The sequence below is a fragment of the Euleptes europaea genome, chromosome 11, assembly GCF_029931775.1.
Source record: "Euleptes europaea isolate rEulEur1 chromosome 11, rEulEur1.hap1, whole genome shotgun sequence".
Taxonomy (NCBI): Eukaryota; Metazoa; Chordata; class Lepidosauria; order Squamata; family Sphaerodactylidae; genus Euleptes; species Euleptes europaea.
Genome location: NC_079322.1, coordinates 72,702,789 through 72,720,071, shown reverse-complemented (window position 1 = coordinate 72,720,071; position 17,283 = coordinate 72,702,789). Strand labels below are relative to the sequence as shown.

Here is a 17,283-nt window from a genome sequence, read left to right as displayed (position 1 = left end):
CAATCCGTACGGAGTATGTGGTACAGTTTAGGAATGTGATGTTCCTCCAGAAGTGCCCTGTTACTGCCTTTATTAATCCAGTTTCCAGCTTATGCTTAACCCATCCACCCTGTGTACTAGAGGACTCAGCAAGTTCACATTTGTGCTACAAATCTGAGCTGCTCTGAAATCCCATTTCTCCAACATGGCTTTTTCCGCAGAATCCTAGAAATTGTAGTTGTCTATTGAGAATCCTGTTTTGAGGTCCCTGCCCAGCCCTTTCACAGAGCTGCAGTTTCTGGGGGTTCGTTGGTTAGCAACTCCAGCAACTGAACGGGCTTGTAAATTTGTGGTGGGGACATGCTCACATATAAAAGGTGCGCATAACTGGAGGATGGCGGGACTCGCTGACACAAATGGAATAAATGCATGCATCGGGATGGTCATCTCATCCAGATTTTCCCAACAGAATCTGGGAGGCAGGGTACATAAGCTTTTTGCCACCGTGGTGTAGTGGTTAAGAGCAGTGGTTTGGAGTGGTGGACTCTGACCTGGAGAACCGGGTTTGGTTCCCCACTCCTCCACGTGAGTGGCAGATGCCAGTCTGGTGAACTAGATTTGTTTCCCCACTCCTATACGCAAAGGCAGCTGGGTGACCTTGGGCAAGTCACAGCTCTGTTGGAGCTCTCTCAACCCCATCTACCTCCTCCTCCTCCTCCTCCTCCTCCCCAGAGGAAAGTTATTTCAGGTGCTGACATCTGGGGTTCTCGTGATCCAAAAGGTCACCCAGTGGTTGCCCATGCAAAACAGACCTAGCTGTGTTTTTGGCAGAGGCAATGTAACTGCGCTAGGCAAAGATGCCTGTTTTTGAATTCCAGAGGGGAAGCTGTGTTAGATTATCTATTAGTAAAAACAAAAGAAGCAAAATAAAACCAAAAACCCCAGCAGAGTCTCATGGTACCGTAAAGACTAACATTTATTGTGGTATAAGCTTTCACGTAGGGTTGCCAGGTTACTCTCCAGCGGGAGGTTTTGGGGTGGAGCCTGAGGAGGGCGGGGTTTGGGGAAAGGAGGGACTTCAATGCCATAGAGTCCAATTGCCAAAGCAGCCATTTTCTCCAGGTGAACTGATCTCTATTGGCTGGAGATCAATTGTAATAGCAGGAGTTCTCCAGCTAGTACCGGGAGGTTGGCAACCCTACCTTCATGAGATGCGGCAAATGTACACTCAGGGTTTTTTTTTTTTGGGGGGGGGGTGCCGTCAAGCCATAACTGACTTATGGCGACTCAGTGGGGTTTTCAAGGCAAGAGACATTCGGAGGTGGTTTGCCATTGCCTGCCTCCATCTCACGACCCTGGTATTCCTTGGAGGTCTCCCATCCAAATACTTGCCAGGGTCAAGACTGAGAGTGTGTGACTGGCCCAAGGTCACCCTGCAGGTTTCCATGGTAGAGCAGGGATTCGAACACCCAGTTAGGAGGTATATAATGCAAATGAGTATAAATGGGGTGGGGGTGGGGATAAACCCTGGCCCCAAAAAGCCATGAAATCAAGAGGGAAAGCTGGTGACTTTTTCTTGTCCGCTGCAAAAATCAAATGTAAAACGTAGAAGTAGTATATTTGACCATTTGTAAGAGCTCTAACTGGCAATCATCTTTCTAGCATTGCTATGTTAATTTTAACACCTGCCACGTTCAATTAGTATTACGTGGTTTAGTCTCTTATATTCATTGTACTGCTTTTCTGCCGGGAGGGGGGAAAGCTTCTCCCAGCTGACACTGTGTAATAAAATGATTGTGCTCTCTACTGGTCTATAATCACGTCCTGCTTGGGTTTAACATGGTTGATTGTTTTAATTGCACAGTTATTTTCGAGTCGTATTTCTTTCTTTTTTTTTTGGTTACTTGGCGGGATGCAGATCTCGAACAAATGAATATGGGTGGGAATTGATTTTTCAGACAATGAATTTGTAACAGTTCTTTTTTGTGTGTGGAACTATTAGGTTCCCAAGCCGCGATACTGTTATCCTGCTATCTTGCTTGTTACAGTTTTCTCAGTGGTCACAAAAGCTGGGTTGGTCTGTAGTTCATAGAATCATAGAGTTGGAAGGGACTACCAGGGTCATCTAGTCCAACCCTCTGCAACATGCAGGAAATGCACAACTACCTGCCCCCCCACACCCCCAGTGACCCTTCCTCCACACCCAGAAGATGCCCAAGATGCCCTCAGATAGAATCCCTCAAGAATCAGGTACTATGACTGCATCCTGGTCTCACGGATAATGCCCGCAACAATATTTTGCTGAGAAGAGTTAGAATCTTCCTCTTCCCCTGACTTCCAGGTGCAGCCTGGGGATCTCCCAGAATTAGAACAGAACTTTAGAATATAGCAGCTAGTTCCCCTAGAAAAAAAATTGCTGCTTTGGAGAGTGGACTCTATGGCATTAATACCCCGCTGAGGTTAGAATCATAGAATCATAGAGTTGGAAGGGACCACCAGGGCCATCAAGTCCAACCCCCTGCACAATGCAGGAAATTCACAACTACCTCCCCCCTCCACACCCCTAGTGACCAGAAGATGGCCAAGATGCCCTCCCTCTCATGACCTGCCTAAGGTCATAGAATCAGCATTGCTGAAAGATGGCCATCTAGCCTCTGCTTAAAAACTTCCAGGGAAGGAGAGTTCACCACCTCCCGAGGAAGCCTGTTCCACTGAGGAACCGCTCTAACTGTTAGAAAATTCTTCCTAATGTCTAGACGGAAACTCTTTTGATTTAATTTCAACCTGTTGGTTCTGGTCCGGCTGTCTTGAGCAACAGAAAACAACTCGGCACCCTCCTCTATATGACAGCCCTTCAAGTACTTGAAGATGGTTATCATATCACCTCTCAGTCTTCTCTTCAGGCTAAACATACCCAGCTCAGGTTCTCAGGCTCCGCCCCCAAATCTCTATGCATTTCCTTACCCAGAGTTGGCAACCCTACTCAGTGAGCATGAATAAAGCACTCTACAGATACTGAGCGTCTCAAGTATGTGACAAGTCCCAAGACTGATCCTTTGCCTACCTATGCTATCAAGCAGGGGCTGGGCTTCTCCCAGTATAATTTGAGTTGGCCACTAACATCAGTAGCCCTCTTGTTCCCCAAGATTCATATTAGCAAGATCCTCTTCTGTTGGAGCCTTGGCCTGTTCTCGCTTCCCAGGGATTCTATAGTGTTTGGGCTTTCGGTTTAGCCGGGCCAAACACCTGGGGTGTGTTGAGTCTTCAGCCGTGGGAATCCTTATCTTTGGGTTGCCTGGCAACGCCGGGTCGGGATCCCAGAAGAAATGCTTTTAGTCTAGTAACTTTCCTAGAAAAGTATTGCCTGCTTCGCTGCGCCTCTGAGCGGTCATTCTTCAGTCTATGCCTGCTAGTCTTTGAATAAAGCGTTTTTACTTCAGACCACACCTGTCCGAGTGAGTCCTTTTACAAAGAACTAGAGGTGGACACCTGATCTTGACATCTTCAGCGTTCTGGCTGGTTGGATCAAATAGCTTCTCTTACGTTTGGGAAACTGAGCTCAAGACGTTGTGTAGGCGTTGTTGTTTTTTAAAGCACACGTTTTAAGAAGGTCTCTGCTCCAGTGTGGTAGAGTGATTAAGAGAGGTGGACTCTAATCTGGAGAAATGGGTTTGATTCCCTACTCCTCCACATGAGCGGTGGACGCTAATCTGGGGAACCGGGTTGGGTGCCCTACTCCTCCACATAAAGCCGGCTGGGTGACCTTGGGCTAGTCACAGTTCTCTCTGAACTCTCTCAGCCCCACCTTCCTCACAAGGTGTCTGTTGTGGGGAGAGGAAGGGAAGGCGGTCGTAAGCCAGTTTGATTCTTCTTAAAAGGTAGAGGAAATCAGCATATAAAAACCAACTCTTCTTCTCTCCCTTCCTCCCAAGAAACATGGTGTGATAACTCAAAGAGTTGGCAGTTGCCTTTCCCTTCAGCTGTGACTACAGACAGTTTGGAGGGGTGAGAGGAAGAGAGAGAGGTGTAACTTAACATGTCGTGTGACAAAAACTATTTTGCCCACAAGACTCCCACTGTGTTCCACTCATCAATGACCCTACTTGGTTGGCCTACAAACTCCTGCTCAGTCATCTAACCTTACTGGCATTTGTAAAGAATGTTCCTCCCTGCCTCAAGGCCAAATCTTGATCCACAACTTATCTTTGCCACACGTCAGTGGTTTCCAAATGCCTTTCGAGGAACATTGGGATTCCTTGGAAGACAACGAGGGCTTTATCAATGAGAAAGTGAAAAATAATGGACAGGCTTCCCAGAAAGAGAGATCACCCACCATTTATGGTCTTCTCTGCAGTAAGCCAGCTAGACTGGGTCTGTTCTGAAGTCCATACTCATTTAACGCGAGGCAGAGGGAAGCTGATAAGCACGGTGGCTGCTTGGCACAAATCAGCCGTGTACCCAAGAATACGTTCCAGGATCATCTATGGCATAAAGACGTTTTGCAGCTGATGAGCAAGAAAAAGGAAAGGGTGCCCTGAAAGTTTTTTTAAAAAGACACCTGCTCCCAGAGCCGATGCATTATTTGTACAATCTGTCAGTGTGCTCTTCTGGGTATTTCCAGATAACCGTGGTTTAATTCAACAGGTTTGTAGGAGAACTAACAAAACTAGGCAGTTTTTCTTCTCTGTGGATTTTCAGGGTAATGAAAGCTTTTAAAAACTGTTTTGATCAATCCAGGTAAGACATCCTGACCGTTTCATTAACTCGTATCAGCTACAAATGACCTTTTTCGTGTCTCCCCCGCCCCCTTTTTCTCCTGTTTCTTCTTTTGCTGCCATTAATTTGCTGTCATTCTTGTCATGGTCTTGTGTGTGTGTGTGTGTGTCGCTGTGTGTGACTTTCCCCCGTTTGCAGATACATAACCGAATTTGTGGACCTGGGCAATGTGTCAGCCTTACGGACGTTCCGAGTTCTCCGAGCGCTGAAAACAATCTCAGTCATTTCAGGTGAAAACACAATTCTCGGTTAAACACTCGGGCTTGTCCTCGCAAAAGCAGATGTGCCATTCCTGGCAGCAAAGTGCTCTGTGGGTAGAACATAGCCTTAACATCATGAGCACTCGATTTGGGAATGGAGAGTGCAGGGAATGAATGGGACCTGTCGGTAGAATACTTTCCCACATATTTCTCCCCCTGACCCACATATAGGGTAGCCAGGTCCCCCCTTGGCTCCGGTGGGAGCTTTTTTGGGTATAGCTGAGGCAGGGATCACGTGCGCACAGCTGTGCTGGTGCCATCGCGTCACTTCCAGTTTACACCCAGAAGCACCGCTTTGCAGCACGCTCATACCCCCCCCCCCCGATATTTACAATCGTCAGTTGGCAGCGAAAACAAGATGCGGGCCTCACTTGGAGCTACTGTGTTGTCTTTTCCTTGGTGGGCCTCATATGATGCCGTTCTGGCGGTATCAGCTCACATTCTGTGTCGGGGAGCAGAAAAGGATCAAAATGAAATGTTCCGATGGATGAGAAGATTAAATATGAAAAAAAAATCCAACACAGAGAGGATTATCTTTCTATTTAAAACCATAATAACTGGATGCATAGGAAACACGCTTTGAAAACTGACCTTAACAATTAGCAATTTTAAAGGCTGCATTGACCGCAGGCGAGCAATTGTTTTCGGAAGCTGGGGGGGGGGGGGGCGCAGAAATATATCACGGAACTTGTCCCCGTTATTGATTATTATTATTTTTACTCACTTTTGCAAGGACGGGACAGTTCTTTAATCCCTGTCTGATTACAAAGCTGCTTCAGTGGCAGTCTTGCGCGGCCATGAGATGATTGCTTGCAACCCATGATAAGAGATCGGGCATATTAATACGGTGATAGAAGTAATACAGGGGCCGACAGACCATGTGGGTCTAGGTAGCATCTGGCAAGTCCCTTTCATGTTACTGGCTGACAGCGAGCTGTGCTTTAGTCGCAGCCAACTGTGATGCCCATATCTGAGCATTTAAAAAAAAAAGATGGGGGGGGGAAACAAGTTTTTTCATGTACGATGGGCCATTTATGCATGGGAGGTTTTGGTTTGGTTTTACCACTCTCCAGATGCATGTTTTTCCGATCTGAATTCTCAGAACTCTGCACGGGGGGCTCATTTTTGAGTTTTGACAATTCGGAGGGGGAAAATGTGCATCTAAAGAGCGGCACATCCAAGGCAAATCCTCCCAAGCATAACGGCCTTTAGTGTAGGAAATAGGCTAGTCCACAGTGTTTGTCCAGTTTAGGATCGATCTAGACTTTGGCTGATTTTGGTGTGGTTTGTATTGAGAGAAAAAGGTTTGAATTTTTGCAGGATGCACTTAGGCCATTTATGCAGGGCTGTTTCCCTGGGGTCATCCTGCCAACTGTTCCGGTGCTTCATTGTGATTATGCACATCTCTCCCGACTGTCAGAGGTCGCCTCGCACTCCCTGCGCCGTTTTTACGCATTTTGCCCGCGTTTTCCAGATTCTCGCTAAAACAGCTTCCAGAAAACGTAGGCAAAATGTACAGAAATGTGCAGGGAGAGCCAGGCGACCTCTGACGCTCGGGAAAGGCATGCATAATCACAACGACGCACTGGAGCTGTTGGCGGGGTGACCACGAGGGAAACAGCCCTGCATAAATGGCATCAGTTGCTCAGCTTCTCCCGGTTAGCTCTTTTGTCCCTGCGTTCCTACCCGTGAAAGCTAGTGCCTAATTATAAAAGGTACTAAGCGTCTCATGACATCTCTTGTTTATGTTTCAACAAACATCTTATGAGACCTGTTTTGTAAGAGAAGTCCACACCAAAAAGAACATAACCAACAGGAACTTTATTTGGACCAGAAAGGTGCATGAGGAGGAAATACGATTGCCATGTTCCCACTGCGGGGCAGGAAATCTCCCGCCCCTAGATGGCCTTGCCCACTGGCAATCCAGTGGCCACTGGGATAAAGATTTTTTTTAAAAGGAATGGCCATTGGTGACTTCATGTCACTTCCAAGAAAACCTGGAAGTGATGTCTGTCTAGGGATTGCCAGAATCTCTATGATAAAACCATAGAGTTTTCATCAATTCCTAGAAAGAACTTGTGCAGCATCTGGGTTTTCCCCAGAAGTGACTTCAGTCCTTCCTAAAGATCACTGAAAACGCAATGGTTTTATCATAGAGAATTCGTCAATTCCTAAATATGTGTGACAACACTTCTGAGTTTTCCTGGAAGTGATGTCATGCCACTGCTGACAACGGCCCTCCTTTGTCCCCACCTCACCCCGTCTCCCGCTGGTTGTCAGGCTGGGCCTGCCAACTCTACTGAACTTGCTCCTAGCACAGTGCAAACTGAACTGAGAAGTGAACTTGTTCTTGCTAAGAGAAATGAGACCTCACTATAGGTCAGAAAGTCCTTAGGTGGACAACATCTGGACTTTGCATCAGAGAGCTGGCGTGGTTAGGAGCAGTGGACTTTATTCTGGAGAACCAGCTTGCTTTCCCCACTCTTACACATTAAGCCTGCTGGGTGATATTGGGCCAGTCACAGTTCTCGCCGAACTCTCTCAGCCCCACCTACCTCACAAGGTCCCTGTTGAGGGGAGAGGAAGGGAAGGAGATTGTAAGCCAGTTTGAGACTCCTTAAAGGTAGAGAAAAGTGGGGTATACACCACAGCTCTTCTTCTTCAGTGGGAGTTTTGTGCCCCCTAGATGAATGCCAGTCCTTTTCTGCTTGTGGCCACAGTATGCAGGGAGAAAGGGCTCCAGCCTCCCCCATCCATACCATCTTTGCATCCTTAAACTGCCCCGTCCAGCTGCAATTGGTTCCATTGCGAAATCCCCTTGCTTATGTGGTTTCCCCTAATTTTTATAATGGAGCCAATCATGGTTTGAGCTTATGGGGCAGTTTGAGGATATGAAAATGGTGGTGGTGGTGGTGTGTGTGTGTAGGAGAATACTGAAGTTGTCACCTTCCTTCCTACCAAGGTCACGAGCAGAACAGAGCCTAGCATGCACGGAAAGACACGATTCTCGTTGCAAATCTGACACAAAGTTCTCATGTCCTTGAATTCCTGCACTTCCTTGTATGGCAAGCCAGAGGGGCCAATACATCATAATGCCCCCTCGTCCCAATCCATCTGTTGCTCTTCCTCCTCCCCTGGCACAGCCTTTCCCGAAAGGAACAGTCCTTTGAATATTTTTTTTTCAAGAGACCGGCAATTCGTAAATGTTAAGTAAAACATTTATGCCAATTTTATGCACTTGCCGATTTCTGTCTAATTTTCTTTTTGTCATTTGGTGAGCGAGAGAAAGGCTTTATTTTTGACCTCGCACAGCCGTGGCTAACTCAAAATCCCTGGAGACATCAGAATGCATCCGCCTCAGATGGGCGAAGGGATATGCTACTGTATTTGTGCTTGTTTGGTCTTATTATTTAAGAAATAGTTATCCTGCAGCCCTGAGAAAGGGACATGTGGACAAATACAGGAATACGGAAACCTGAGTGACACCACTATTTAACCAATGACATAAGAGGACGCTAGTCTGGTGCTAGCTGGAGATCTCCTTCTATTACAACTGACCTCCAGCCAATAGAGATCAGTTCACCTGGAGAAAATGGCTGATCTCTATTGGCTGGGAGTCCATTGTAAAAGCAAGAGATCTCCAGCTAGCACCTGGAGGTTGGCAACCTGAACTGTATACTGTGAGGATTCCCAGGGACAACATGAGGGAGAGTCTGAGGAATGTAGGTGGAGGGGGGAAGTGGTGAAAATCACCCCCTCTCCATTCCATTAGCAGAAGCTGTCTGCTGGATCCAAGCCCACGGGGTCCAGTTTGGTTTTGTTTCTAAAGTATCTCAGCTGCCTCCAACACATTAAAAAGAAAAAGCTCTTAGCAAATGTCAAGAATCAGGAACTTCTTCCTGCCAAATGCTTGAATACTAGAACAAACGCAGACTTTTGCATAACGCAATGTTTGATGCCGTTCAGAAACTTGAACCCAGTATTTTGAAATCTGGATTTTTTGGGGGAAAAACTGTGTTCAAGATTCAAGTGACAAGTTTAGAGATGGGGAAACTGAACTCTGGATATTGTGACTGAAAATCCTAACATTCACACTCTTCTCCCCAGTGGGAGATTTATCTAAAATACAGAAATTTTAAAATGTGGGATTCTTGTTCCCTTCTTAACCTTTAGAGTCCAAATTTTAATTGCTGTTCTGTATCCCAACTTTAACATACAATATACGTGTCAGTTATACACACAATCACATGCACATTTCCACTAGGTCATGTAGTCTTGATACAAACCCGCTATACAGTTCTTTTACCTTACTAAAATGTTCTGCATAATATCAAATGAACCTAAATACACATATGTGGTTAGCATCCCCTTATTAGTTAATATGTATCACACACATAGAATGAGTCTCTGTTGTATCCCAATGTAACTACTACTACTACTACTACTACCATCATCATCATCATCATCATCATCATCATCATCATCATCATTATCATCATCACAGTTTTTACCACCCCTGTCTGCCACCCCGTAGGGCCACTAAGGGAGCTAACAAATTAAAACATACACATTAAAATCTCATCTTAAAAGCCATTAAAATCATCATACAAATGCATCATTAAAACAAGTGAAAACCAGAGCTTAAAAAAAGAACAAAAAGTAAAAACAACAGTTAAACAACAGTATTTAAACTGTTCCATCTTGTTTTGACCTTGATCTATCTTAAATCCCCTCACCAGCTCCCAAATGCTTGAGGACTGGATACTTAGCACCCCATCTTTTAAAAGAGTGCTGCAAGCCGCCACCCCCCCACCGCATCAACAGCTAAAATTCCATTGATTGTAACAGATCTGAATCTCATCCAGTAAGAAGATTGTGTCTACATAAAGAGGAAGAATTTTTGCGAGCCTTACTGAATTCCCTTCCCTCGCCTCGAAATTTCTAGCAGCGTTCTGCTCGAAAAGGGCCTTCCAAATTAGTCTGGAATGACAGCGAGGCCAAAATTTTGCAGGCACACCACCTATGCCATGCGTTAGCAACTGGGACTTGGGTTGGGGTGAGGGGAGGGGAGTTTTAGGTGCTTCTTCTGGCCCGCGACCTCTCACATCTCAGTCTGTGATTCTCCGACCTTTCGTCCTTCTAGGCTTGAAGACCATCGTCGGTGCCCTCATCCAGTCCGTTAAGAAACTTGCCGATGTGATGATCTTGACGGTTTTCTGCTTGAGCGTTTTTGCCCTCATTGGCCTTCAGCTCTTCATGGGGAACTTGAGACACAAATGTGTCCGAAACTACACCGAGTTTAACAGCACCAACGGCACCTTGGCTTCAGAACACAAGATCTGGCAAACCTTGGATGACTTTCTCAGCGATAAAGGTAAACAGCTCTCCTTTCCACGTTTGTTAATATACTACGCCCGAATACATGAATATGGGAGAATTAAAAAAAACTACGCGCACTCTACCTCGATAGAAGGCCGTGAGGTTTCTGCTGAGAAATCCCTAAAGTTTCAAGCAAAAATTATAAAAGGCAAGAGGTATTTTCATTTTGTTTGAAAAACTGGAGGGCCTGGTGGCTAAAGCTTCTTTCTTTCAGCTTCCTATAGCACGCAGGTAACCCTTTTTTTCTAGACTTGGCCCACCTAGCCCCACTGAGGCCAGGCTTCTGTAATGGCATGTAGATGGTGTTATGCCAAGCTCAGGGGGCCTCCGTTTATTGGGGGAAATTAGCTGGAGACAAGATAGAGCCTTGCAAGAGGCTGGCGTGGGGGTCTTTTAACCAGTTCTGCTCCAGGTGAGCAAACCAACGGAGAGCAACCCAATTGAAAAGAGGTTTCTATGAATTTTAAAGGTTTTATTTAAAAGTAATCAGATTCGTTGCACACAAACACACACTTCCCAACACATACAGAGCTCAGAAAATAAAGGTTTAAGAGTCCCAAGCGGGTTACAACTGATCTCCAGCCAATAGAGATCAGTTCACCTGGAGAAAATGGCCTTTTCGGCCATTGGACTCTATGGCAGTGAAGTCCCTCCCTTCCCCAAACCCCACCCTCCTCAGGCTCTACCTCAAAAATCTCCTGCCAGTGGCGAAGAGGGACCTGGATACCTATGCTGTGATTCACGAAAACTCACACCCTACCAGAAATTTTTTTAGTCTTTAAGCTGCTACTGGACTCTTGCTCTTTTCTACTAGCCCTAGAAATGTTAGATATGTTCCTGGGCTGCTGATCTAGAGACTTTCTGAGCAGTCGTGATTCCTAGTTCCAGGCTGGATGAGTCCCAGCTTCAACAGGACAACCAAACAAATAAACACAGGAAGAAAAGACGCATGCCTGGGCAAGCGTCTAGTGGAAGGATAAAGAAATCAAATTAACAGATGAAAAAGGACTGTTGTGTTCTTCCACATCCACAAAGCCAGCCTGGGAAGAAAGGATCTCGGAGCAGTAGTGCACCAGACAGAGAGAGGGCCGGCGTCAGCATCATCCAAGGGGGGGCCGTTGCTGGGGCCAAGGGCTCCTGGGGACATGCCCCCCTGCCACTCGTCCGCATGTCCTTCCCCATCGGTTTGCTCGAACTGCTCCAACATCTAGGCTCCCAGCTGCCCAATGTCATTGGAGAAGGGCACATGAGTGGTGCACAGTGGCAGATTTGGGGGTGGAGCTTGGGGAGGGCACTACACCACACTGACCCTCAGCTTCTCTTAACCTAGGGTTGCCAGGTCCCTCTTAGCCACCAGTGGGAGGTTTTTGGGGCGGAGCCTGAGGAGGGCAGGGTTTGGGGAGGGGATGGACTTCAATGCCATAGAGTCCAATTGCCAAAGCAACCATTTTCTCCAGGTGAGCTGATCTCCACCAGCTAGAGATCAGTTGTAATAGCAGGAGATCTCCAGCTAGTACCTGGAGGTTGACAACCCTATCTTAACCACTACACCACACTAAATAAACATGAGTCCTGGGTCTGGAACAGTTGAGGACTACTGCCTAAGCATGTGTATGCACAACTGAAAATTCAATCCAGGTGCAGAAACTCCTTGGAATTTACAATCTATAGTAATTCTAATATTCTCCTTTTTACAAAACTGCGAAGAAGCATTTGCGGCAGTCAGAGAAAGAGAAGATTCCATGTGAATGTTGGGCAGAGCGGCCTCCACGTAGTCGGATTTAATTAAAGTGCCCTCCCACTCGTCTACTTGTTAATATGAGTTGGCTTTGGTAGGCGGTATCACACTGGGTGGGTTGGTACGAAAATGCCTGGAACTTATTCGGAAAGCTGAACGGCGATAGGTGCTTGTGGTTACTTAGGAACGAATTCCTGCCTCCACCTGCTCTTCACCTGCTCTTTTTCAGAGAAAGAAAATTGTATTCAGCGACATAAGATATCTCTTCCTTCTTTGACCTTTCCCATCTAGCCAAAGTGGTGTAGTGGTTAGGGGCACTGGACTCTAATCTGAAGAGCCAGGTTTGAACCCCCACTCCTCCACATGAGGGGTGGACTCTAATCTGGTGAACCGGGTTGGTTTCCCCACTCCTCCATATGAAGCCAGCTGGGTGACCTTGGGCTAAGTTCTCTTAGAGGTCTCTCAGTCCCACCTACCTCATGGGGCGTCTGTTGAGGGGAGGGGAAGGAAAGGAAATTGTAAACTGGTATGATTCCCCTTAATTGGTAGAGAAAATTGGCATATAAAAACCAACTCCTCCTCCTCCTTCTCCTCCTCCTCCTCCTCCTCCTCCTCTTCTTCTTCTTCTTCTTCTTCTTCTTCTTCTTCTTCTTCTTCTTCTTCTTCTTCTTTGTTATGCTCTAAGTAGCAGTGGGCGAAGTCTCCTCCATGGTTACGAGTGGTGTCTTTGAATATTTGAGGGTGCAAAATGCTCATTTTTTGCTCAAGAGTTCTGAATTGGGTCGCACATATTCTAAGCTCTTGCACTGCTACTTGGGAATTGTGGTTCTTTTAGGGGAGGAGGCATGTTGCCTAGGCCAGTGGTCGGCAAACCGCGGCTCCCGAGCCGCAAGTGGCTCTTTGGCCCCTGGAGTGCGGCTCTGTAATTAGATCCTCAGACCGTGAAAGACCCTTCGCTAACATAGGCTGCATTTTACCAAAGGAGACGACTGTCCCTCTAAGCGCGTGCGCGATTTAGCAAACTGCTCCTTTCCTCTTACAGCCCCGCCTGGTTCTTTGTAGTTCATTAGAAAAGCAGAGGAGCAAAGTTCTCTTTCATTCTCAAAAGAGACGGATTACCTTGGCAGTAAAAAAAAAAAAAGGCTGGTTCTATGATTGGAAAGTAAAAGGGGGTCTGGAATCCTCACTCCAGGTTTGTGCTCACCTCCGGTGTTGCCACCAGTTGGTTTGGCCCGGCAGGCCCTCCTACCACTGGCTGGCGAGGCGGGATGGGATGCCTGGAGTTCATGCAAGGGGTGGGGGGAGTCTGATGGAAGTGGAAGGAGCTGGCCTGGGCACAGCGCTGTGATTCCGCAGTCGGCACAGAAGCCAAGGAGGGGCGCGCAGGTAACCCTGCCGGACGACCCTCCAGACTAGACTTCGGAGGGCTTCGTGGGCGCTTCGGAGGGAGGGTTGCACAGGGGCTGCCGCCCACGTGCTCAGAGGTCATCTGAGCCCGCTAGAAATCCCCCCTGGTCAATACCTGCAGGCAAGGAGAGGGACCCAAACTCCGGCAAACGCCAGAGTGTGCAACCGCCAATATACTGAGTGTGCCTGCTTGTAAAAAATGCCTGTGTAGGAAGCTGAAGCTTCTTCTTTTGTCCCCCTCCTAGTCCCATCTGCATGATAAACGAACTGTCGATTGCCTTGAACTCACTCCCCTCCCTGCGGTCATTCCTGGTTGCTGGCTGGTCTGTGCAGCATGCTCTGCCTTCCAGTATTATTATTTTTGAAGTTCAGGGGAGAGGGCAGTTGTCAGTAATCCCCTTATAAAATGTCTGCCAGTGGCCCAGGTAAGTCCCACCATGAAATTCCATATAATAAACACAAAAATCAATGTGCTTGTAAAAAATGCAAAATTCACAGAATGGAAGTTCAGTGTTGAGGGAAGATGTACAAGCTGTAGACAACAAATAAAAAATAAAAGTACTTACTAATGTCAGAAACTGATTAGGCAAGAAGACCAGTTTTTTTAATTGCCTATAGTTTAATTAAGACTTAAAACTTTAATTAAAGTTTATTAAGTTAATAAACAGTGTACCTACCTATATAGTTTAAGTTTAAGAAATTTGGCTCTCAAAAGAAATCTCAATCATTGTACTATTGGTATTTGGCTCTGTTGACTAATGAGTTTGCCGACCACTGGCCTAGGCAACTGTACCCTGCTTGGCACTTGTCTTTCATCACAATACCTTACTGTGTGATTATGTGCTGGCCCATGCTAAGATTATTATTACGAGTATCGTTATTTGTTTTGAAGGTATGGTCTTGGAGAACATTTAAATGGTGTACCCACTGGCCCTGACCTTGGGGCATACATTGGATGGCCAGGCGTCTCGCCAATTGCCTGCAATGCTCATTATTGTGTGAGCAGCAGAAATTAGATTTTTCTATCACAATATTTGCAATGGTTGTGGAATCGCCCAGTGCTAAGGGGGTTTAGATAGGGTTGCCAACCTTCAGGTGGGTATGCAAAATTAATCAACACTAGGCTCAGTTCTACACATATATTCAAAAGGAGACAGACAATACAAAAAGTAGTGCAAGCAATATCTACAAGTGAGCGATAGTCAAACAAAGGAACATAGTGCAGTAAGTATCAAACAACAAAGTCAAAGAACAATATATCCAAGAAATCTATGTCTAATGTTTCCCTTTGAGTCTTTTAAGACTTTCCCATTATGATATCAGTCTTTGTAAGAGCTGGTCCAAACAGACACTTTCGCCAATGATGGCTTCTTCAGCAGTTATCAATTCTTATGATTTCCTACAGAAGAAAATTATTCTTGAAAATGCTTTTTTAGGATCATGCAGTAGTCTCTGACAAGCTTGTGAAGTCCCAATCTTTGAATACAGAGGCTTCCTTGCTCATTAATACATATTAAGCCATCATTGGTGAAAGCGTCTGTTACCTGGAAGACGTTTCCATTTCCATTTGACATTAAATGCCAGCTTGGTCCTCGTTTGAATTTCCTGCCGCACGCAGCCAGCGGATTAAGGAGTCCGATTCCCGATACGGACCACATAAAAATCTACAGGAATCTTTTCCGCTTCCTGGACCAGCTCTTACAAAGACTGATATCATAATGGGAAAGTCTTAAAAGAGTCAAAGGGAAACGTTAGACATAGATTTCTTGTATATATTGTTCTTTGACTTTGTTCTTTGATACTTATTGTACTATGTTCCCTTGTTTGACTATCGCTCACTTGTAGATATTGCTTGCACTACTTTTTGTATTGACTGTCTCCTTTTGAATATATGTGTAGAACTGAGCCTAGTGTTGATTAATTTTGCACTGTGTATTGTTTTGCTATAACCTCCAGGTGGTGGCTTGAGGTCTCCCGCTATTACATCTGATCGCCAGGCAACATATATCAGGTCACCTGGAGAAAGTGGCCTCTTTGGAAGGTGGACTCTGTGACGTTATACACCACTGAAGTCCCTCTGCTCCCCAAACTCCACCCTTCTCAGGCTCTACCTGCAAAATCTCCATGTATTTCCCAGCCAGGAGTTGGCAACCCTAGGTTTAGAAGAGATGGCTGTGGTAGAATCTGCAGCAATGATTGACTGAGCTGACGATATCAGAAGGAAGCGAGACAGGCAGAAGGATCCTGGGGGTGCCCTTGGCCGAGCTGTGGGCCTCAAACAAGAAAGGGAGGGCAGGAAAGAGGGCCGAGGAAACCAGATACCTGACAACGCCTCAGGCCAAGAGGAGCAGAGGGCCTTAGAAAATAAGAGTTAAGTGATTAGAGAGGTCCAGGGGCATGAAGTAGAGTTGCCAGGTCGCTTTGATTGGCGGGCAATTGCCTGCCTATCTATTGCCTGGCTCGAAAGCGGGGGATCACGTGTGCGCATGGCTGTGTCGATGCGATCACGTCACTTCTGGTTTACACCCAGAAGCGCCGCATCGCCATGGGCGGTGTAAACCGGAAGTGACGTGATCACGTCAGCGTGGCCATGCGCACACGTGATCCCTGCCTCAGCTCCACCTGGGGTTGCCAACCTCCAGGTACTAGCAGGATATCTCCTGCTATTACAACTGCTCTCCAGCCGATAGAGATCAGTTCCCCTGGAGAAAATAGCCGCTTTGGCTATTGGACTCTATGGCAGAGGTGTCGAACCCATTTGTTACGAGGGCCGGATATTACATAAATGTCACTTAGTTGGGCTGGGCCATGCCTCGCCAGCCCAGATCAAGTGTGGAGGGGGGTGGCTGCCTCGGCTGGCTCGCGGGCCGGATAACAGCTCTCAAGGGGCCGGATGTGGCCCTTGGGCCTTATGGTTGACATCCCTGCTCTATGGCATTGAAGTCCCTCCCCTCCCCAAACCCTGCCCTCCTTAGGCTCTGCCCCCAAAACCTCTCAACGGTGGTGAAGAAGGACCTGGCAACCCTAGCTCTACCCCAAAAACCTCCCGCCGGAGGAGAGGGGGGACCTGGCAACCCTAGCATGAAGGGAAGAGGAGAAAGAAAACCAGGAGGCAGAGTGGGCAGAGCAGAGAGCAGTACATGGTCAGGACTGGGGAAGTGAGGAATTTCATTCTTCAAAATAAGCAACCAGATCTTGGGCTACAGGCCATTAGTTCCTTTTAGGGTGACAGTGGGAGGCCTCCTGCTCCTCTGGGCTCCTGCAAAGATAAAGGAAAAAAAGCAGCATCTCATCAATGTTGTAACTTCACTTCCCGTTACGTACCCAAAGGTGATGTCATGGCGTAGCAGTAATGCTCTAGGAATTCCCCAAATCTCGGTGGTTTTACGTAAGTGATATCATGGCTTCTCTTTACATATTTTCAAAAGTTTTGTGATGTTACAGTGTTTTGGCGACTCTGCTATGCATAGATCGTGAGGGCCAAACATGAATGGCTGTGCAGGGAATTTAATCATTTTGTACACATTTTGTAGAGATGAACGACTTAACGTTGTTTGAGGGGTATTGATCACGCTGCATAATAAGATTCCACATTTCATTTGCTCGAAGATTGATGTTGTGACTAAGGTAAAATGAGGATTAAGGATGTTGAATTCGATCAAACCAGAACTGGATTAAGTGAAAGCCTGTCGCCGTTCATTAGGAAGTAGTGTATTGGTTGTAATTCAAGGGAAATGTAAAGAG

At 46.5% G+C, this 17,283-nt stretch overlaps 1 protein-coding gene across 2 annotated transcripts in view; it reads left to right on the top strand.

Annotated features, from left to right (window-relative positions):
* The window catches only part of LOC130484301 (sodium channel protein type 5 subunit alpha-like), a 229,386-nt gene that overhangs the window by 34,292 nt on the left and 177,811 nt on the right, over positions 1-17,283 (top strand). For both annotated transcript variants that reach the window (XM_056857212.1, XM_056857211.1), the window contains exons 5-6: positions 4,894-4,985; positions 10,159-10,389. In XM_056857212.1, coding sequence (XP_056713190.1) covers positions 4,894-4,985; positions 10,159-10,389 — 323 coding nt within the window. The remainder of the gene's footprint in view (positions 1-4,893; positions 4,986-10,158; positions 10,390-17,283) is intronic.